Source organism: Pleurodeles waltl, chromosome 5, assembly GCF_031143425.1.
Source record: "Pleurodeles waltl isolate 20211129_DDA chromosome 5, aPleWal1.hap1.20221129, whole genome shotgun sequence".
Taxonomy (NCBI): domain Eukaryota; kingdom Metazoa; phylum Chordata; class Amphibia; order Caudata; family Salamandridae; genus Pleurodeles; species Pleurodeles waltl.
The window spans coordinates 104543950-104566814 of record NC_090444.1 but is presented as its reverse complement, the minus strand read 5'-3'; the positions used below and the strand labels follow the sequence as shown (position 1 = coordinate 104566814).

The following is a 22865-nucleotide window of genomic DNA, read 5'->3' as shown; positions in this document are numbered from 1 at the left end:
AAAGCGTTTCAACCCCTTCTCAAACACAAGACTGTTCTGATAAAAACAGACAACATGACGACCATGTATTACCTCACAAATCAGGGCGGGACACATTCATCTCAACTGTCTCTGCTAGCCCAAACAATATGGAAATGGGCAATTCACAATCACATTTATCTGTTAGCAGAATGTATTCCAGAAATACACAATCAGCTAGCAGATCTAAGCAGGAATCACCAACAAACTCACAAATGGGAGATTCACTCCCAAGTACTTCAAAAGTACTTTCAGAAGTGGGGAACACCAGAAATAGACCTATTCGCAACAAGCGAAAAGAAAATTAGTGACTTACCTGTAACTGTAGTTGTCCATTATTGGAATCTTTCATATATTCACGTGCTTGAATCCTTCCCTGTCGTCGAGATGGGAGCCCCCGGTACATCAAAACGGCAAGCACTTTAGTAGTCTTCCTCAGATACTCTGACACTCATGCTTGGGAAAATCTGAGGGAATGGAGCTTCTCACAGGAGGGTTCTAGAGGGAGGGGAAGCCTGACTGGCTGGGACTTGCTTTGGTCCTTTTTACTCATCGAGACAAAGATAGGCTACTAAAGTGAAAGCCTTGGGCCTTTTTTTTTTTTTTTTTAAATGCAGTAGCTTTTATATTGCTGTTTTGATGTACCGGGGGCTCCCATCTCGACGACGGGGAAGGATTCAAAGCATGTGAATCTATGAAAGTTCCAATACTGGAGTAACGCAAAATGCCAAAACTTCGCATCCAGACACCCATATCCCCTATCCAAAGGCACTGCTCTATGGATCAATTGGTCAGGGATATTTGCTTACGCTTTTCCCCCTCTCCCACGCCTTCCCTTTCTGGTCAGCAAACTACATCAGACATCTGACCATGATACTCATAGCCCCAACACGGGCACGTCAACACTGGTACATAACACTCCTAGACCTGTCCGTAGTACCTCATTCCAAACTCCCAAACAAACCAGATTTGTTAACACAAAACAAAGAACAAATCAGGCACCCAAACCCTAATGCTCTCAATTTAGCGATCTGGCTCCTTAAGTCATAGAATTTGGTTACCTAAAACTTCAATCAGAATGTATGAAAGTGCTTAAGCAGGCACGTAAACCTACTACCAGACAATGCTATGCTAACAAATGGAAAAGATTGGTTTACTACTGTCAATCTAAAAACACTGGTCCACTTACAGCATGTATACAAGATATTGTATGCTACCTACTTCATTTGCAAAAAACAAATTTAGCTTTCTCATCCATCAAAATCCACCTTACTGCAATATCTGCATACTTACAAACTATTTCAACACACTTCTCTATTCAGAGTTCCTGTTGTTAGAACTTTCATGAAGGATTAAGACGTATTATTCCACCTAGAACACCACCTGTTCCTTCTTGGAATCTAAATATCGTACTTACCAGACTCATGGGCCCACCTTTTGAACCCATGCACTCTTGTCAAATTCAATTTTTTACATGGAAGGCTGCCTTCCTTGTAGCTATTACTTCATTACGAAGAGTTAGTGAAATACAAGCGTTCACTCTTGTGGAACCTTGTTTTCCAAGTACACAAACAAAGGACAAATCCAAAATTCCTACCAAAAGTAGTATCTCCTTTTCACACCAACCAAACAGTGGAATTGCCAGTCTTCTTTCCACAGCCAAACTCAGTTGCAGAAAGAGCTCTTCATACTCCAGATGTCAAAAGAGCTCTTATGTACTATATAGGCAGAACTAAAGATTTTACGAAAACAAAACAACTTTTCGTTGCTTTTCAACAACAACATAAAGGCAATCCTATATCTAAACAAGGCTTAGCAAGATGGATTGTAAGATGCATACAAACATGCTACATCAAAGCAAAAAGACAACTTTTGATCACTCCTAGAGCACATTCTACAAGGAAGAAAGGTGTGTCAATGGTATTTTTAGGAAACATCCATATACCACTGGAAGTGTGGGGTCGGAGAGGAGGGTGCAACTGGATTAGTGCATCCTCAACTAATAATACCGGTTAGGTATAGATAAATTCTAGATGGAGGTGTACATGAAAAGTAGCTATGAGGATGGTTGTGTCTGACAAAAGGGAGTTCCCTTTACGGACTAGGTGATCTCACACACATTATAGTGTCATGCATTTGACCACCTAGCCCCACCCAGGTAAGATAGTACTACCTGGGCGGACTCAACAGAACAGTCGAGGGAGTGCTGAAATAAATCTTACTGGATAATTAACAGGGATCTAGATGAGGTTAGGAATAAAAATACCGTACGTATCACCAATCCTGGTTGGGTACTTTTAATAAAAGTGTACGCAGGTAGGGTTAAAATGGAATGGGGACTCAGTTGAGTATTAATGTCTCGTAGAGTCTAAAAAACAGGGACCAACATGTTTCTGCCCTCTCAATGTGCTGGAAGGTCAGGGGCATTTGTCAGGGTCTAGGATCCCCTAGATAGGGCCGCTATTAAGCATGCTTGCTAAGTGTAAGGAAAAGGGTAAAAGGCCTACCTGAACAGGTTGTTCATACTAGAGTAGGTCCCAGGGTAAAAGGCAACTAGCCTCTGGTCTTGGAAATGCCGGGGGAGGTATCCCTTGTAGTCACACTCACTCCAAAGCGAAATACCGGTGGATGTACCTACATGTCGGCAACCCAGCCGCTCTGGCATTTCCCAGACCAGCGGCTAGTCTTGTAACACTCCAAACCCAACACTAGATGTCAGAAGAGCTATGCACAGCATGTGAATCTGCAGCATGCCATAACACACACACACACACATTTGTGTCCCTGGTAGCTTGCAGAGAAGTGGGAGCTTTTATGAGCCAGTCATACACCTAGACTCCCTGCTGTCTGAGATACACCACTGTAGAGAGACATTTGGTGAAAATGCACAGTGCTGATTTCAGTCCGAACAGCGGTACCTTGAACTGATAATGGTGCAAGCTACTGTGAAATTTGCGTTCATTGGTTGAATTGGAATGTGGAAGAATGCATCCTGGAGATCGATAGCCGTCATGCGATTGCTTTCATTGAGAACATGGAGCACATCCTGGATGGCAACCATGCGGAAGGACTGTTTTCGTAAATATCTGTGGAGTCCCTGAACATCTAAAATGGGGCACCAGTCTCTTGACTTTTTCCTGATGAAGAAGCAAGAATAGACATATTGTCCCCCTATGAGTCTTTGGGATTTCCTCTATTGCTCCTCTTTTTAACATGGCTGGCTGATACTTCAAGTAATAGTTCTTGGAGATGGGATGGTGAAGCTCTTTTTGGGGTAACATCTGGTGGGTGCTGTATGAACTCTAGTGTGTGTCCACAAGCGATGATGTCTAGCACCCATTTATCCGATGTCATGAGGGACCATTGAGGAAGAAATTATTCCGACCCTTCCCATTTGTTAACGCAGACTGTTTTGGGCAGGGAGGGGGGGGGGGGTCGTAGGGTTGTCACTGCTTCCTGGCAGTGTCTCTTCCTCTAGAGCAGTGGTTCCCAACCTGTGGTCTGGGACCCCTAGGGGTCCACAGCTGCTTAGAAAATTAAATAATTAATTAAAACAGACTAGGTTCCCAGCTTTCAGTAATGCTCAGTGGGGTCCCCGGATTCCAATAATGATTCATTGGGGGTCACCAGGTTCCAGTAATGAGAAAGTGGCAATCCACGGAAGTCAAAAGTTTGGGAACCACTGCTCTGGTGGATTGTTTTTCTGTAGGTGTACTGTTGAGAATATTTTGGACGATATTGTTGCCTGTAAGGTTGGTAACTCCCTCAATAGGAGAAAAAAACCTCTGCCTCCGGCTCCCCAAAAGGGCGTTCTCTTCATTTGCAGTGTGCCATGTGACTTGGCAGTGTGTCAGCTTTTATGGTCTGAAGGGCAGTGTCTACGTGCTTACCAATAGTGCTTCCGGATCAAAGGGCATATCAAGTATCTTGTTTTGTATTTCGGTTCGGGAGGATGTGGCTTTAAGCAAGCCCTGTCTTCCGAGGACAGCTACTCCAGCCGGTCGAGGAAATATCAATGACAGTCAATTTCTGAAGATGTTTTTTCTCCTTCCAGGAGAATTTTCCTGGCTTTTTTCTTGATATAGTCTCAGAATAGGTTAATATATGGAGCGATATCTGACCACATTTGGCGATCGGAGCTACCTAGGATTGCCAATGAGTTTGCAGCTTTAACTGTGGTGGCAGCCATGGACAAGAAGAGCTTCCCAGTATTGTTGAGACGACGTCCATCTCTATCTGGTGTTGTAGAGATAGATGTATCTGGAGTTTAAGGTCAACCTTGAGCCGCCTGCGAGATCACAGTGTTTGGCTTAAACTGAACAGGCGGAAGAATCCTCTGGTGCCTTGTATTTTTTATCCTGCCGGGGTAAACTGTTGCTGGATTCTTCATTACTTTAATACCCTCACCCCAGACGAAATCTACGATAGGGATGCATCTGATTGTTTTCTTCATGGATAGAGGAAGCAACCAACTGTTGTGCAGACAATTGAAGTTGGAATCCATTTGCTGCCCTCTCCATAAGATTATGAAAGCTATCTATGTTGCTAGCAAAGAATCCACAGGAGGAGGTAGTGAAGGGGATGGAGTCAGTATCAAGTGATCATCCCATTCGTTTGAGATTGAGGCCATGTCCCTTAACTCACCTTCCTCCCTGTCGTCATCCGTGGAAGGTGTGTCATCTGCTGAAGAATCTGCTAGGGTATCAGCGAATGTGGGCAACTGAGAAGCTGGTTCAGTCGCAACCCACGATGAGCATGGAACCCGCAAGGAGATGTGAGGAGAATGGACTGGTGATGAGGGGGCAGCAGGTGCAGAGCCTGGGAATCTTTTACTGTAGTCCTGCAGCATAGACTGCACATTGCTGATGAGTGATAAAGGCAGTTGCACAGATTGCTCTCACTCCTGGTATTCATGACCTAAGTACTCCTCCTCAATGCCTTGTTAGTGGTTCTGGTGTATAAGTTTGATGTTCATAATACTCTGTCTGCCTCATCTTGGCACTTCACATGAAGTTCAACTGGGCTGTGGGCTATTCCAAATAGGCCCTCATCCGCTTATTCCTCATAGTCCAGTAAATGAGGAGGTGGGCAGGGAGAGACCTTGTTCGGGGATGTATGAGCCGGGAAAAGCCTTGCTGACATATTTGCTTTTATTGCCGTCGATGGTGCTCTCACCATCAGTGTCATTGGCGCTGCTGTCCACAGTGCCGTCACTTGAGGTGTCCTAATAGACAGGGTTGCTGTCAATGGTGTTACCGTTGACTGTGCCGTCGACAGCAGTGTCTTTGCCAACGGAGCTGGTACAGATGTCGACAATGTTGTTGTCGAATGCAATTTTGCTTTCTTCACGGAGGCGATTTTTGATGTTATGATGGTCATCGATGCCATTGGCAATGCAGAAAGGATCATGGGTGAAGACACTATGGTGAAAGTTGCTGTGGAAGTAAAAGAAGTCACCACTGACTGAGAGGTCATCAACTGAAGTCTCGTCTACGAGAAACCTGATTTTGAAGGGGGGGGGGTCAATTTAGGTGGCGTTGTAGACATAGGACTTAAGGTGATTTCTACAGTTGAGGTTCTTTGACTGAAGGAGTGGTAGTCTCGGAATGAACCTTTTCAAAGGGAAATCTCTTTTTTTAATTCAGGCGCTTCAGAATTTTTGGAGTGTCTTGAAGATCTGTGGTGGGTCTACCTAAACATCTTTTTTGGTGTTTCTGGAGGCAGATTATGAAGCGCTCTACCCCTTTTTCTAGATGTTACAGTCTGTGAGGATTGATAAATGTCCTCTTCAGATAAAGGGTCATCTTTGGATTTTAGCTTCTATAGCCACATCAGAGTCTGTCCTCTTGGTCTTTTAGTGTCATTTGACAAATTTTGCAGTCTCTTGCCTAGTGATGTAGATGCGGTCTTGATGAGACTCCTCCAAATGATGCCTCATTTTCCCACATGTTCCACAAGGTCTAAATATTCCTTTGTTGGTGGGTTCTGACAAGATAGTCCGAATAATGCTGTGAATCTATGTAGAGATGATATCCTGAATACATTTTCATGAAAGTTCAGAAAAAGTAGTAAACTGAGCAGACTCAGGGGACTCTCTCCACACGACATGTAGTAGAAAATCTGAGAGACTGGAGCCTTTGTGGAGAGGGTTCTAAAAGGTGCCATCGCCTGACTGGCTGGACTTTGGCTCTTTTAAATGAGGTTAAAAAGCTATTAAAGTGAATGTCATTTAACATTGACTTTTATGTAGGTTTTTGCTCTACTGCTTTCTGTAATACGTGGGACTACCCTCTTCGACGACAGGGAATGATTCAAGCATGTGAATCTATGAAAGATCCAATACAGTAGAAACTTAGTTCTCTGTCAAGATCAATATCTATCAGTCCACAAACAGTGGACTGTCCAGCTTTTTTTTGTAGTACCTATCCTTTTAAGTTCCAGGGTTATATAAAAGCAATCATGTATCATTAACTTCTTTCAAGGAGTTTCTGGTCCTGCGAAGAGGCACTGACGCAACCACAATGGTAGATAATGGGAGAGAGAGAAAGAGAGCATATAGAAGTATCAAAGCTTTTAGTCCTAGTCTAACATGCATGGGAACATTAAAAAAAAAAAAATAGAGAAAAAAAAAAAAATAAGAACTTAAGAATGAGCAAGATCAACTATGCATTAGAAAAGAAAATGTAAACACAATGCTGGAACAGAAAATTAAAATAACGCAGCCAATACTATTTTCAAATAAATACTTACAATGATCATTTGATCTTTAGTTTCTTTGTGGGATTCTTTGTTTTTTTTGCTTTGTCTTGCAGCATGTTCGAGTGAAGGTATGGCTGCCGTAGGAGTGCTGGCCCCAGCAACAGATACCAAAGGAGAGGCCAAATCATCATGGAAAGGTGGAGGTCTGAAATACATGTTCTAAGTTTAATCTTACTGTAGACCGGACTAGTTACTCATTGTACCAAAGAACGCATTTTCTTGTGAGATGCAGCAATGATGGCGATATCTATTAAAGAGTTAAAACCATGCATCACAACTCTCTGAATAGGGTAAGTTGAAGTCTGATGGTTTATGAGTCTATAGGGATCACAGACCTTCGAAAATAAAAGTTATTAATATAAAAGACTGAAGAACATAATTTATCTTTCATACTAAAGGCCACTATGAGATCTCACCATAGCGACAATTACCTTGCCACTTAAATGGATGCCACGAGCTAGATAATGGAGTGTGGTCAGTCAAAACCTTTACATGGTTGAGCTGCAGGGTACAGAATCATAACCACTCCTACGAGAAAACATTGCAGAGGAGCTCAAGTACAGCTCTCAGCTTCGGCTGACTACATCTCATTCTTTTTCTCTCCATCAACAGATACAGGATATAGCCTGTGAGGGGTGTTGTCCTAGCTTGTCTGCTGGAAGTGGAGTGAAGCATGGTAAGCTCTATTTGTACTTTATGCATTCATCTTTACTCTGACATGAGGGAACAATGGACCCATGTCAACATCTGACTGAAGCACCTAGCCCAACTTACAAGCAAGACGTGTCCGTCTGAAGGAAAGTCTGGCCAGTGAGTAAATAGACTTACAATAGCAGATCAGAAAAACAAATGCAAAGCAAGAGATTCCTGTTGGACTGGGGCCCAGACGGACTGAAGCATGTTCTCCTGATTAATGTGAAAATAAGACACAATTGTGAAAAAAAGTAAATGTTAGCCAAATGAACAACAGTATAACTTGCCACAGTCAGTCATTTATACATTATCCTTACCCTTTTACTCCAGATTGAAATCCTTGACTACAACAGGTGGATAAAAATATATTTTAAACAGCACAATACAATGTGCCAAGCCTCCGTCCTTTTAATTTTATGAATAACTGAAGACTACATGTGCAAGTACTCCAGATGTATCAGAGGATTACAAAGTATGATTTTGTGCAAGACCACTGGTGATGTTGCATTACTATTGCATTCTGCAGAGTGCTTGTACTCGGTGGACTGGAAACACTCATAGTGTAACTTCTTTGATTGTGGTGAGTGACTCCTGTTTGGTCATTCAGCTATGGGAAGCTCTTTTAGACAGGGGCCACTGCCAACTGCACGGATTAAGGATTGATCAAGACTCACAAATATCCCATTAAACTCAGAAAAGGCCATCCTCACGGTAAAGCATTGAATTATCCATACAGTGCGCACAATATCACCAGGAAACCATGTTTAATACCATAACAGTTCCCCATATTCGCCTAGACCGGGAAGGCCAATGCCCTGGAAACCTTTAGCAGGTTAGATTGGAAAAACAGAATGTTTTCCTTTTTTTCTGGCCACTGTAATTTTTGCTTCCTGTCAGTTTGTATTTTGAACCCAGTGAAGTATTAGACTTGTTTTAATAAGTGTAAAATTGGACGCGTTCTATTCTGTCTGCCTTGTCCATAATTATTTTTATTGCATTTGTGAAACAATACATTAAACAAACAACACAGTGCAGACAGATCAGAGGGAAACCAGTAGCATGTCCGAACCACACCTCTGTGGTATAATTAAGTAGTGGCATTCTAACAATAAGCAGGAAGCTCTCTCAAACTTTAAAAATTTGTTTGACAGGTTATCCACAGACTCCATATTTTATCATGTTTCGCCGCAAACCTCTTCCATTTATGCATCATCTTTTCCACTACAGCGCAGTCAGCTGCTCGGAACTTGTCCCCTTATCTGTAGGGGGAGTTGAAACCAGTTTTGCCAATTATGGGCTAAGTCTCTATTGAAAATCCTAAACCTGCCAAACCTCTCTGGTGTCTCAAATATGCCCACACACCTGTTTTATCCAACCACTCCACCTTGGGATCTGGCACAAGGGGGAGTGTCTAGGATTGCCATTAATGTATCATGTATCGTCTGCCCTTTCAGTGGAGGTGAACCCACTGGAATTATTTTCTGGTGTCCACTAAGCTTTTCCAGCTTGGCTCTGGAGCAGAATTAAGTCTCCGAATAGCATCTAGTGAGATGTTTTACACTTCTTTATTGTTTGAGAATCTGTAAGAGGAACATGCACACATAATTATTTACCCAGGCTATCCTTGCACCTCAGAGGATCATCAATCAAACATAACCAGGATGAAGGTCAGTGAACGAGCTTCAGCAAACACTGAGAACAATCAGCTTAAAAACAGTCACATGGTGACCCAGATGTCTTAAGAGGTCAAATAAATGCAAATACCTCAAATAAAATGGTATTTTCTGTCCAAAGAAAGCTTGGAGACAGAAGTTTTCTTTAGGATCCCTTATCAGTGAGAGGATAAAACTATCATCTTAACCTGCAATCAAGGGGGAGACAGTACGGCTTCTAGACTCTTGAAAAGGTGCAGCTTACTCACCCATTTAAATCTAAGTACATGTGCACCTGTCTGTGCTTTGTTTTTCCCCAAACCGGGGTTCTCATTGTATTTCACGGCGACTCTCCTGGATTCAGAACATAACAAGCTATAGCAACTCTTGTATTTGTAGTCCTCTAGTCCTTTCATGTATAAGAATGTTGAACTTACAAGTAATTCATTTATCAATTCAGGTAATACCCTTCAAGCCCTGGATTTACCTTTGTGCTTCTATGGTGAGTAGTATTCTCAACTGGAATCAGTATCACCACCAGAGGTGGGATGGCCTTTTCTCACTCTAGACCTAGTGCACTGAAGCCAAGCTGGAAAACTGGAAGGTCTTGCTCTGGCTTGGGGGAGACTGAGCGACCTTGAAGGTGGAGGAATCGGAATTATTGGTTTCGGAAGGAGATAAAATAGCCTCCTTCTGGGCACCGTACCTCTGTGGCTCTTCAGGCGAAGGACTTTCCTGTAGGGTGTCAGAGATAGAGTTATCCGTTCTTTTGCGATTGTTAACTTTCAGATGGGGAAATAACTCCCAACAGATTGAATTCTGAAGGCGAATAGTGTTTTAACATCAAGAACTGGTGGCTGTGGTCGACAGGGAGTATCTCAACGTGTCCCTGTGTCCTAACATCAAGGAATGCATCGAAGTGGAATATTTAGCATGGCTCAGTGTCAACAGGGCATTAGGAATGACTGATCTGTAGGAGCAGTGTTCAAATGTATGTATGTATGTATTGGTATTTGCATTAGGCATGCCTTCCCCGTGAGTAACCGATTGCTGTACATTATGGGGATTGCTGGGAAGCTATACAAAAACGTATACATCAAGTGTGAATTAAAGTTGTTTGAAACCCACAATTATATGAATTTCATATATTAAATAGCCCTTAATATATTTACATTTTTTAGGCATATGTAGATTAACTGATCTGCCAAGGAACCAGATTGTTTCAGTCAAGAACAGGACAGAAACAAGGTAACTGGGTCCTGGGGTCAGCAGCTTAGCATCTAGGCCACAAGTTTTGAGGCAGAGTAAACACCTGCTTTGGGTAGTAAGCTGCGCTAGAATCCTGTGACATAGGGTGACGGGTGTTTTCCTTCAAGACTCAGCATAGTCTTACACAGTGGCTCCCTCAATGCCATTCAGCTTCCTCTGCAGCACCTTTTTTTTTGTTTACAAACATTACAACCCTCGAAGGAATAGAAATCCAGACAGCATAGCACACATGCTGTGTGACTGTGTCCAAACGACCTGCCATACTGTTTAAGAAAAGGCAAGAAGAGACACATTTTGACTCTAAATACAAACAAGGCTTACTTTTAAGAAGACCAAAAAAAGTAACTAAACTCTGATCTGACTGAGCAAAACCAAAACGTTCCTACTAGTCATATATACCAAAGCAAATTCAAAATTATTGAAAGTATGACCTTCTGTTCAGGAGACCTGCTCCAAATAAAACAGCAAAATGATGCAGGTGTATTCTGGAGTACTAAGATACTGCTGAACAGTCAATGACTTGCATCTCTATTATAAAGGGCTCCTTGTTTCCTAGCAACTCTAAAAATGTACTTTCTCTATTATTTGCTAAGGAATGGTTACTTGATGTGTTCTGGAGAATAAAACATTATGGATTTGGGAAGGATGATGCTGCATTACACTGAATTTGATTTTCCATGGGATGCCATTGGGATCCTTCACTCCTCTCTCCACCCACTTAGAAATGTTATGAAGTGGGACTCCAAACAGGGACAGGATAAGGTACTGATTTACTCAGCTCTCGATAAAATAAAAAAAGGGGTGTTAAACTAAAATAGTTTGAGTAATCCATTCATGATAACCTTCTTCGTCTGCAATCTAATGGCTCTTTTTCAATATCTATTCAGAAATACAGAGGTCCAATGACAATAACTATTGAGATAGCCTGACAAAGAAAATGAGATTCCATACTGCACTATTTAAATAATATTTGCAGATATTAAACATTTTTTAAACCTGATCTTGAGATACAAGCTGCATGACTAAATGTTTTTACCTTATGCTTATTTTCTTGAAAATACATTAAACATACCCCATCACACATTCTCTGCCGAACAAACAATTCAAAAACTGACCTTTTCTTAGCAGTTGAGGGTGTACTGAAGATCGGATATATTGTCTGTTTTGAAAGACACACTAAGAAAGAAACGATTAAAGTATGTTATAAAGAAATTAAACAAATCATTATTAAATATACCAAATGCAGCAAAGAACAATTATGCTACAGGGTGGATTCATAATTAATAAGTGTCTTAGATTCTTTCACTGTTGTCTGTTTAGTGAATACTGTATATAACAGACTTATCACCATTAAATTATCCCCGAGGAACCAGACTCAACCTGGCATACAGTGCAACCTCTGAGCAATGACAGTTTTTTTGTTTTTTTTTAATCTTTAAACCTTTCTGCAACCTCAGATGCAAAGCATTAAAAAAAAATTCAGTAACAGTGTGCTAAATGCTAACTTAAGACCGTTTTAGATATTATCAAGACCTTTACATGGGCCTGCTGGGGTTTTAGAAACCAACAAAGGGTCTTGTCTGCAAAGAGGAGCAGGGAACCTTTTGGCCAGCTATGTAGGGGGATTCATTGTTACAATTCTTTAAGTAGGCTGCAACATCATTTAAGTAAAAGGAGAATAAAGTGGGGCAAGGACGCACCCCTGCCGAACCCCGCTGTGGATTCCTATTTGTTCTTTAATTTCCCCCCGTCCCCCCAGGGGGTCCCCATGTGACTTGTGCATAGGTCTCTTCATACAGGTATGTCCCCTGTAAAAGGTACCCCGGGTACCAAGGGCCCTGTGGCCAAGGAAGGTCACAATAGAAGATTATCTTTCTTTCGACTTCTACCTAGATTATATCGTAAACCAACTGCTTGCAATACCTTGCTGCACGCCACTAGTGCCCACCCTCGACATCAGATCGAAGCAATACCATTGGGAGAGATAATAAGAGCGAGGAGGAATTGTAGCAAGACTGAAGAGTTTGGTGAACAAATTAGGGATATGGGACAAAGATTTATAGCTAGAGGCTATTCTGAGACACTCATACATAAATCTTTACAGAAGGTGTGGAAAATACCCCGTAGGCAGACACTGGATCTAGGTAGAAGTCGAAAGAAAGATAATGTAAGGGATCACAAAATTAGAATCATCTTGGACTATACGGAAAATTCTCAAAGATTAGTACAAATCATGAATAAGCATTGGTTCTTATTGAGTCGGGATGAAACATTAAAGAAATTCATAGGCAAAAGACCAGAGGTGATTTATAGAAGAGGAAACACCCTCAATAATATTCTCTGTCCGAGTTATCTGACAGAGGAAACTACAAAGGATTGGCTTACGAAGCAAAATTTGGGCTTCTTTAAGTGTGGATCATGCGCAGTATGTAAATGGGCATGGCAACCAAAAAAGGATTTGGAGGGCATTAGAGGAGAAAAAATACCCATAAGATCACATATTGATTGCAATACAAAATTTGTTATATATATGCTCATATGTGCTTGCAACAAAATATATATAGGCAGTACGATACGGCCTTTGAAAGTTAGAATATCGGAACACTGTAGGGCAATTAAACAAGGGGATGAACGGTATCCCATAGCATCTCATATGAAAACATGTACAGCACAGGATGTTCATAAAATGTTTAAATTCATAGGTTTTGATTATTGTGAAATAAACCCACGGGGGGGGTAATAGGGAGTTAGAATTACGGAGAAGAGAATCGAAATGGATCATGAGACTGGGAGCAGTAGAAAGTGGTTTGAACACAGATTATGAGTTGGAATATTTTTTAGGTGATAGATAGTTTAATTGAGAGCAGGGTCTAGGTTTCATTTAAAAAAATTGTGTAATTCTATATGAGATTTGTCTTCTAGAATATAATACATTAATTTAATTATACTACATTTGCTCTATAATAATCTAGTCCGTTTTAAAAGAGTAGTATATATTTATCTAGACATAATGTATTTATAGTATAAGAGTGGAACATAGTGAAATACATGAGACACAAGGTATATATTAGCTCTTATTATATGGAGTAAGATACATGTAAATAAATTTATAGGGAAGTTTGATAATATACTATTTCTGCATTTTACTTATTAGTTTTTTCAAAAAAAAAAAAAAATGGTGAAAGCCGCATATATATTACTGCTGGAGTAGATTGGAACATTATAGCTGCAGTTGACAACATCGGGGAAATGTTATTGTTATAACAGAAATATTGAAAAGAAGTCCGTCATTAGTTTCTACCATCCCGGAAACGGTGATGGGAATGTTTGAAGTCCTTCCTCCATTTCCATCTTAAGGAAAGACGTATGAATGGCTGGAGGTTACGGAGCCTCGGTTTCTAACACTGGAGCCGAACAGGACGGCAAAACAATAGCGTACTCGCTTACGTTAATATATTTATCAGGTAAGAATAGAATACTAGGAATATAATTTTTAGGTTATATTGTGGGTGATTTTGGATTTAAGGACAAGGATTTATCAAATATTGCATTCTTCATATAATTTTATAGGGATACAAAGAAGATTATAATTAACGATTGGAGCTACTAAAAAGAAAATAAAGAAAATGTAGACATACTGGGTGAGTGGTATATATATATATATATACATTGCAGTAATGTATATTTTTTAGATTATACTTAAAAAGAAATGTTTGCTGAAGAGTTATAATATTTTACATGTGTTTAAAATAGGATATAAGAAACAAACAAATAAGCTATAAAGGATACTATGGTGTATAGATAACAATCAAGGTTACTCTGAAGGTATGATTACTTTAAATATAGCTTGAGAAACTTGGCTAAGTTTGGGGAGCATCCTCTATGAACACACTACAAAATAGGGTGACCTGTGCATGAGATGTACACTTCTGTCTGTCTTGTGATGTAAAGGATATGCATGCACACTTTGGATAACTAGTCACAGTTTTTCACACATGGTAGTTGGATTTGGAAATGTGGAGTAGTAATGCTAAACATGTTACAATCAAGTAATAGATATATACATATATTTCCACTGCCAAGCATGTAATTTTGCCACAATGCAACTAATCGAATAGTTTATGGAATATACAATATATGTAATGTATAACATTATGTGCACAATGTTATTATAGGAGGTCCTGACGAAATCCAGGGGTACTCCCCGGATGAAACACGTGTTGACAAAGGGACAAAGGAGTAAGTTGCTGGACTGAATGGTAACTTTGGAACAAATTACATAAGACAACACAATTTGACTAAGGGATAAAGGAGGAAGTTGCTGGACTAAATTGATAACTCTGAAATTAATCATATAGGAAACTCAATTTGGACTTGTAGATACTATTTTTGGACTGTGGAGATAATACAAATATTTTGGACTGATTTGTGTGGAACCTATATTGGAAGAAGATTTGATTGGAGATTGGACTGCAAAACAATTTGATTTTTGTTTCTGTATATATTAGATGTGCAATATGATCTGAATACATCATTGAAACTTGAATGGTTTTTGTGTTACTGTTACGTGTGCAAATATATCTATTTTCACTGGCACACAGAGAAGTCCCTTGTAACTGGTACTCCTGGTACCAAGGGCCCTGTGGCCAGGGAACGTCTCTAAAGGCTGCACCCCTCACTCAGCACATGCACACTGCCTCACAGCTTGTGTGTGCTGGTGGGGAGAAAAAGACTGAGTAGACATGGCACTCCCCTCAGAGTCCCATGCCCACAAACCCACTGCTGTGGCATAGGTAAGTCACCCCTCTAGCAGGCCTTACACCCCTAAGGCAGGGTGCACTATACCACAGGTGAGGGCATAGCTGCATGAGCAGTATGCCCCTACAATGTTTAAGTCAATTCTTAAACATTGTAAGTGCAGGGTAGCCATACTGAGTCGATGGTCTGGGAGTTTGTCAAACACGAACTCCACAGTTCCATAATGGCTACACTGAATACTGAGAAGGTTGGTATCAAACTTATCAGCACAATAAACTCACACTGATGCCAGTGTGAGAGTTACTGAAAAATGCACACAGTGGGCATCTTAGAGATGCCCCCTGCATGCCAGCCCAACTGCTAGTGGTAGGCTGACCAGTCTCTGCCAGCCTGCCACTCCCAGACAAGTTTCTGGCCACATGGGATGTGTGCCTTTGTGCACTCTGACCAGGAACAAAGCCTGTCCTGGGTGGAGGCGCTTCACACCTCCCCCTGCAGGAACTGTAACACCTGTTGGTGAGCCTCAAAGGCTCAAGCCTGGTGTTACAGTGCCCCAGGGCACTCCAGCTGGTGGAGATGCCCACCCCCCAGACACAGCCCCCACTTTTGGTAGCAAGTCCAGGGAAATAATGAGGAAAACAAGGAGGAGTCACCCCCTCAGCCAGGTCCACCCCTAAGGTGACCAGAGCCGAAGTGACCCCCTCCTTGGAAAATCCTCCATCTTGTTTTGGAGGATTTAACCCAATAGGAAAAGGGAGGAGGCAAAAGGATGGTGTAGCCACCCTCAGGGACAGTCGTCATTGGCTACTGCCCCCCAGCCCTAACACACCCCTCAATTTAGTATTTAGGGGCAACCCTAAACTTACGAAATCAGATTTCTGATGACATACAAAGAAGAAGGACTGCCTAGCTGGAAAACCCCGCAGAGAAGAAGGAAGACGACAACTGCTTTGGCCCCAGCCCTACCGGCCTGTCTCCAACTTCAGAGAACCTGCACTAGTGACGCATCCTGAGCGCCCAGCAACCTCTGCCGACTCAGAGGACTGCCCTGCAAGAACAAAGGATCAAGAACTCCGGTGGACAGCGGACCTTTCCAACCAAGAAATAAGAAACCATCTTTAAAGGGACTCTCACCTCAATCCAGGAACATGAGTCCCCACCACTCTGCACCCAATGCCCCTGGCCCGTGTTCAGGGAAACCAACGACCCAGAGAGGATCCCCAGGCGACTCCAAAGATGTGCCCACCCTGGGCTGACCTCCCTGGAAACCCACGGCGCCGCCTGAGGAGGAAATCCAGAGGACTCCCGACCGTGACTGCCCGGGATAAAGATATCCTACGCCTGGAGAAGCACTGCACCCGCAGCCCCCAGGCCTGTGAGAAACCGACCACGCCCCCCGGTGCCTGCAACGTCTGAGTGACCCCCGGGTCCCTCCATTGAACCTATTCAACACCCGACGCCCTGTTTGCCCACTGCACCTGGCCGCCCCTGTGCCGCTGAGAGTGTGTTTTGTGTGCCTACTTGTCTCCCCCACACCAGAGCTCTACTAAACCCCCCCTGGTCTGCCTCCCGAGGACATGGGTACCCCAGGAAGATGTAGTCCTTGGATGCGAGTGTGGGTACTGGCGAGATCAGCGATGGAGTCGCAAAACGGGGGGCGGAGTCCTGGAGATCTGTAGATGAGGGTGAGTGTGGTGTTAGGCTTGGTCCCTATCCGAAAGTGGAGCTGTTCTATGGTGGTTGAAGAAGTCTTCGGAGTGTGTGGAGATGCGAAGGGTGTCTTTGTAGACAATGGCGATGCCACAACCTGGACAATTGGTGCGGTCCATACGTATAATCTTGTATCCGTCGGGGATTGCTGCGGCGCTGTCGAGGAGGGGTTGAGCCAGGTTTTGGTGAAGAAGGCAACATCTGGGGTGGTTGAGTCGAGGAGGTTCCTGATTTTTTTTCTGCATGTTTGTCTATAGATTAAGTGTTGATGATGATGCAGCTGAGGTGGTTGCGTCCTGTTTCTTGGGTCCCTGGGGCGGTGCTTTGGAGGCTGGTGAAGTTGCAGTTACAGCAGGTGAAGAGTCCCTTGGTGTCCCTCGAGGTGTGGCGTGTCAGGCAGGCGATCTGCCAGCGTTGAGAGTGAGAGCCCTGTAGGAGCAAGCGGCCTGGAGGCCAGGCTTCCTGGCGCTGGGTGCGGTACATGCGCAGGCAGGCTTGCCTTCGGCGTGCAAGTGGCGGGCCACCATAAATAGCGAAGGGAGGCGGGTGGGCGGGGCCGTAGCTGGGAGGCAGGTGGGCGGAGCAGAGCAGGTACGGTGCTGGGGGGTGCTGGGGGAGGGGGCAGGAGAAGAGTGCGGGAAAATGGAAGGTGGCATCAGAGAAGGCAAGAGAAGCCCAAGTGGCTAAGGTAGAAGGAAGAATAAACAATCTGGAAAAAAAGCAGGCAAGAGAGAGTGAGCGAGTTGAGAAGCAGAAAGACGGGAGTACGGCGCAGAGGAGAAGCGCTGGCAGCGCTAGTGGGGAGGCCCACTAGACCACCAGGGATGAGGGACAGTCAGGAACCTGGGGTGGAGGAGGGCCTCTACTTCCAGCAACTCAACGCGGGTCCACTAGCAGGTGGCGCCGGCGGTGGGGGCAGGTCACACTAGCCCAAGGGTCAATGTGGCTGCTGTAAAGTGAAGAAAACATTTTCTATGAAACGTTATATCTTAATGTCTTTCTCCAAAAGTAATTAAGCCAATTATGTCTTAAGTTTTTAAGATGCATATTTCTTCTATTAAATTGCTTCCTTGTTAAACAAATGTATTTTTCTGTTATAAATATGGCACCATGTCTACAGGCCACTGGTGTTTGTAAATATTACCCTTGGAAGTGGGAGAAAATTTAAATTAGGAGTTTATGGAATCTATATAAACAAAGTTAACTCTTCAGTTTAATTTTCTCAATCTCGTGCCATATTTATAAGTGAACAATACATCCATCACTTTAAGTGGGAGAAATTTTAAGTGCAGAAAAATATTCTGTGTTCTGATCATTTTCGCAGAACATTTTTCCGCACTTTAAATACTTCACATTTAAAAAAAAAAAAAAAAAAAAAAAAAAAAACTATGGTTATATGCTTGTGTTATACATGCAACAGTGCCACATATGGTGAAAAGTAGGTTATCGTCCACAAGTACATAAGAGACAGTCTCAGTCACTTGTACACATATATCCCGTTCATACGCACACATGTTCATACATCCCCAAGGACCATGCTCTCGCTGACACACATGGCAGCCCTGTCATAGTGCCCCTAGTCAAAGTATTTTGTTCAAATACCTGGCTCTATTGACATAAGGCTTAAAGTCATCTAACCTGGGTGTGGGGGGCATCTGGTTGTAATGTGCAAGTTGCTCAGCCTACAGTAGCTCACAGTACTTTCCACTGATCAGTAGTAGCTCTCAGTACATAAATAGTTGGACCACAGTTTCAACATATCACCCTCAGCCCCCATTTGCATCCATAACCTGCCTGGCGACAAATGAAAATGCACCAAATACTTCACTCCCAAGAAGTCTAGTTTTAAACGTGTCTCCCCAGTAAGCACAGATCGCGCAGTGGTTTGACCAAAGGCCTGCCCAGAAAGAAGCTTCAACGCTGGATGGCGATCTCGAAGCAAGAGGCGCCAGTGTGTAGAACAAGTCCAGGGCCGCTGGAGGCACTGCTGCAGAGACAGCGACAAACAGGCAATGCGCGTGCTCCTCAGCCGCCGCAGCCCAGAGCGGCAAGTGTACGAGTCAAAGCACAATATAATGGTCAAAGCAATACAAAATCCCTACTAGTAGAGTCTAATAAGGATTACCATATGGCAAATAGTCTATCCCCATGGTTTGTTCAGGTGAGTCACTAGGACCAAAACCCTTGTGTACTACAGTATTTAGAGATTTCATGTGACAAAATCCCTGCCTACGGGCTTTAGCACAGTGTAATGACAATTCACCCTTACAAGCACTTTGCCTTTAACAACTCGTTTTTTTATTTTTATTATGTCAGCTGGGCTAGCAAGATGAGTTACATAATTCATGAAAGCAACTTATAAAATAATGGTAAAGTTAGATTAACCCTCACATTCTCAATAAGTAGTAATCTGATGAGCAAGTTATTTACCTTCGTCATCTTTATTTTGACTGGTTCCAGAAATCATTTCTCCATCATCCAAGTCTATCTCATAGTCAGAGGAAGATTCAGCATCAGAGTCTAAAACCTGCATGCAGAAAACAGAATGTACTCAGAAATACAGGAACTCTCATTCAACCTAAAATTATTTCGAATATTTAATATTAATACTTTCATTTTACATAGTGTTCATGCATTTGTCAAAAAAGGTAACTACTTACATTGAGGTAAAACAGTCTACTGCTTTATATTTGTACTGCAAGGCCCAACATGTTCTTCAAAGACTCATTTCTTCATAAGCTTAGAGTATCTCAAAGTCTGCCAAGCACGAAATGGAACTTGGAAACTGTGGTGTGTTCCTGAGGTTCTTCTATGAGGATGTGCAAGATTATTGTGTGAGGGGTTTAGGTTATAGTGATGAAAGCTTAAGGGGTAAGCGAGAGAAAGCAAAGATAAAGAACAAGTGGGAACACTGATTAACTCTTCCACAAGTCTCATAGCGAACAAATCTCAAACACTGGATAAGAACGGGTGACAGATTTCCTGCATAGTTAATTTGATAAAAAACAAGTAATGTAAGGAGAAGTAATGAGCACTAGCTAAGGTTCTGATAGTCCAACTTCATAAGGAAATTAACATGTAACTCTTGTAAAATGGCATCAGAACCACAAATTTCAAAGTGTGAAGTATCAAAGGAAGTGGTAGCTAGGTGCTTGAGAGGCTTCTTGCAAGACCAAAGATCATCATTTTCTGATCTATTGGTACAAAAGATAGAGAAACACAGGCAGCAAATAAAAGTGCATGTTACTGATGCAAGAAGGTCCTTTTTATTCTTTCTGGATGCTCCGTGTGTGAAGAAGAGAAATGCAATAAGAACTTATCTGGGGGGGCATCTGAGCCAAAACTATATGCGGGTATGGGAGAAAAGAGGTACCTCTCATGAGAAGCTGGGGATGCACTGAGGCTACTTCTTGTCATGCATTCAAAGTAATCTTCTATACATGAAAAAAGATGGGGCTTTGAATTCCTAAGAAATTATAGACACATTTTTACATTGTGCTTGGTACGTGAAATTCCCCGAATCATGCCATATTCCAAAATTCAGCACAAGGACAACATAGATGACCAGAACATGAGCAGCTATTGTTTACAGTACTTGTGTGTTTTTGTTTTCGCTGGAAATGTCAATTATGCATTTGAAATATCTTTTTCCAATGTACCAATAAAGATAACATTTAACATTATTGGCTTGTCACCTTAACAATTTCAGACCTTCTGTATCAAGCATAAGGTTTTCCCACAAAGCAACCATTAGATTTACCATACTAAACTTACAAATATGTTCACAGCACAGTTGTAAAAATAATAATAAATTCTGCCTAAGAAGATCGAGTAAAAATTATTATAGTGCACAGTTTGTTGAAGCGGGTCATTAGCACCAAAATCGTTCCTAACTACAGTAATCTGATATTCAATATAACACAATACCTGCATATGTGCTTTGACGAAGTGAAATAACAATCAACCCTAAAAGTCTATTGAACTTAGTATATGCTTTCGCAATACATACACTGTATGTCAGATCTGCTGGCTGTCAGTGTTTCATAATAAGCTAATCAAACCCAGGTACCTGGAATGACTGTCCCAATGAACCATTAGGACCTGTAGTCCTTACTTTTGGCTTGACACCATAACCAACACAGACCTACTGATGTGCACATAAGCTGGCAACCATCTTGTTTACAGCTATGAAATTACAAATATGTACAAAATTAGAGGCAAAACAACCCCCCTCAAAAGGGCCAAACAAGGATTATCGCAGTGAAAAGCTTCTACCCCCAAGGTTTGCCAGAGGGTTTTACAGACAAAAACCCTTGCCTACTATGGAAATCGGTGAGATTACATGTGACAATATACTTCACTACAGTCTGTAGCCCCATATTATAACAGTTCAAAGTTAAACGCCTATTGGCTTCAACAAATACTTTTCGCAATAAATAAGAGACAGGTCTTTTGCATTCGTCATAAGTTTGCATAAAAAAAAAAAAATAAGAAGAGAACTATGGCATTGTGCAGAACTTTTCCTAGTGACCAAATCTAGCCTACGTTTATCATAGGCCTGTCACCACAACCAACTCAGGTCTACTGTACTAAGCATAAGCTTCACACAATGCAACCATCACACATATAATCATAAACTTACTAATATACATACCACAAATTACAGATGGAAAAGATCTGCTCATGGCTGGGTCCAAACTGAGGTGGCATGGTGAGTGAAAAAACTATGGATTGAGAAGTGGCCCGAGCGACTGTTGGCGAGTGAGATTAATACAATCATTACGTCCATCACCTTGTTTTTACAGAAGAATTTGTTTTCAGACACTAGGGATCTCTAGTAACAGCGTAAGCCTAAGGTACAGCAGTTTTTCTTTTGTTTTTTTTTTAAAACAAGCAAGTGTCTGACTCAAGTGTTCACTAGTCAGGGCTTACAATACTACGCCCTGCTTTAGCAAAGATTTGTGACAGCGACAAAGGGCCTCTACTAACAGCCCAAGACAGTGGTTCCCAAATTGTGGGTTGCAACACACTGGTGGGACGCCAGCCAATTTCTGGTAAATCATGATACAAATATCTTTACATTTTCCATTTATCTTGTGACTTTTGCTGTGTTTTGAAGCCAAAAAGTCAGAAGTCTTGCTATGTCTTCTGACAAACTGCTGCTTACCCAACTTGGGGAATGGTATTTACTTTGAATTATGTCATTTTGTTTTGTAACACAACATGTAAATACCTGTAAATGAATTGTATGCATTTCAGAATTTATCAGCATTCAGGAAAGCAAAAATGAAGCACTTTTTTTTGTAATTCTGAAGTGTGATGAAAACAAAGATTTTAATAGGACCAAACCAAATCTTTACTTGGTGACGTGCATGTCATAAATATCCAAAGAAATGCGATTTCCAAATATTATCTTATGTACGTTATGTAGTTATAGCAGTAAAACTGTGTGTCAGTGAGACATCTTGTGGCCATTTCAATAGAAAATGTGCTGACTGTAAATGACTCCACTGCATGATGCTTTGGAAATATATTTGCAACAGTATGGTCCAAACTGCACCACCAGCTCACATACTAAAATCTTACCATTTTTGGGCTGAAACTTATATACATGAATTTTTCTGAAAAAAGCAGAACTTGGCTTAATTTTGACACAGAAATGGATACGAGTCCTTACCCCCATAATCTGCTGCAGAAGGGGTTTTTCAAATTTGCTAAAATCACTACCACCACCAAGATTTTTCAGAAGTCTAATGATTTTAGTGAACACATACCACAGGCCAACACCCTACTCTGATAAGTGTTCTACCTCCAGGGCAGTTCACCATCTGCCACTTTTATGGGCAGATCAATATCTTGGCCACAGTCTAATAGTCATATCAAAGGGTGGTGCCAACGGTACAAACAAATGCTATTAAAGAGAAACACAAATCATTGTAAAGAATGTGTTATTTTGGTCATTCAAGGAATTTGGAGAGCATATCTATTATTACATTAAAAAATCAT

The 22865-nt window shown here is 41.8% G+C and overlaps 1 protein-coding gene across 3 annotated transcripts in view; it reads right to left on the bottom strand.

The window, feature by feature from the left end:
- Window positions 1-22865, bottom strand: part of ESCO2 (establishment of sister chromatid cohesion N-acetyltransferase 2) — a 182005-nt gene that overhangs the window by 74578 nt on the left and 84562 nt on the right. For all 3 annotated transcript variants that reach the window (XM_069233721.1, XM_069233720.1, XM_069233722.1), the window contains exons 4-6: window positions 19290-19386; window positions 11507-11567; window positions 6769-6922 (exon numbers count right to left, since the gene is read on the bottom strand). In XM_069233721.1, coding sequence (XP_069089822.1) covers window positions 6769-6922; window positions 11507-11567; window positions 19290-19386 — 312 coding nt within the window. The remainder of the gene's footprint in view (window positions 1-6768; window positions 6923-11506; window positions 11568-19289; window positions 19387-22865) is intronic.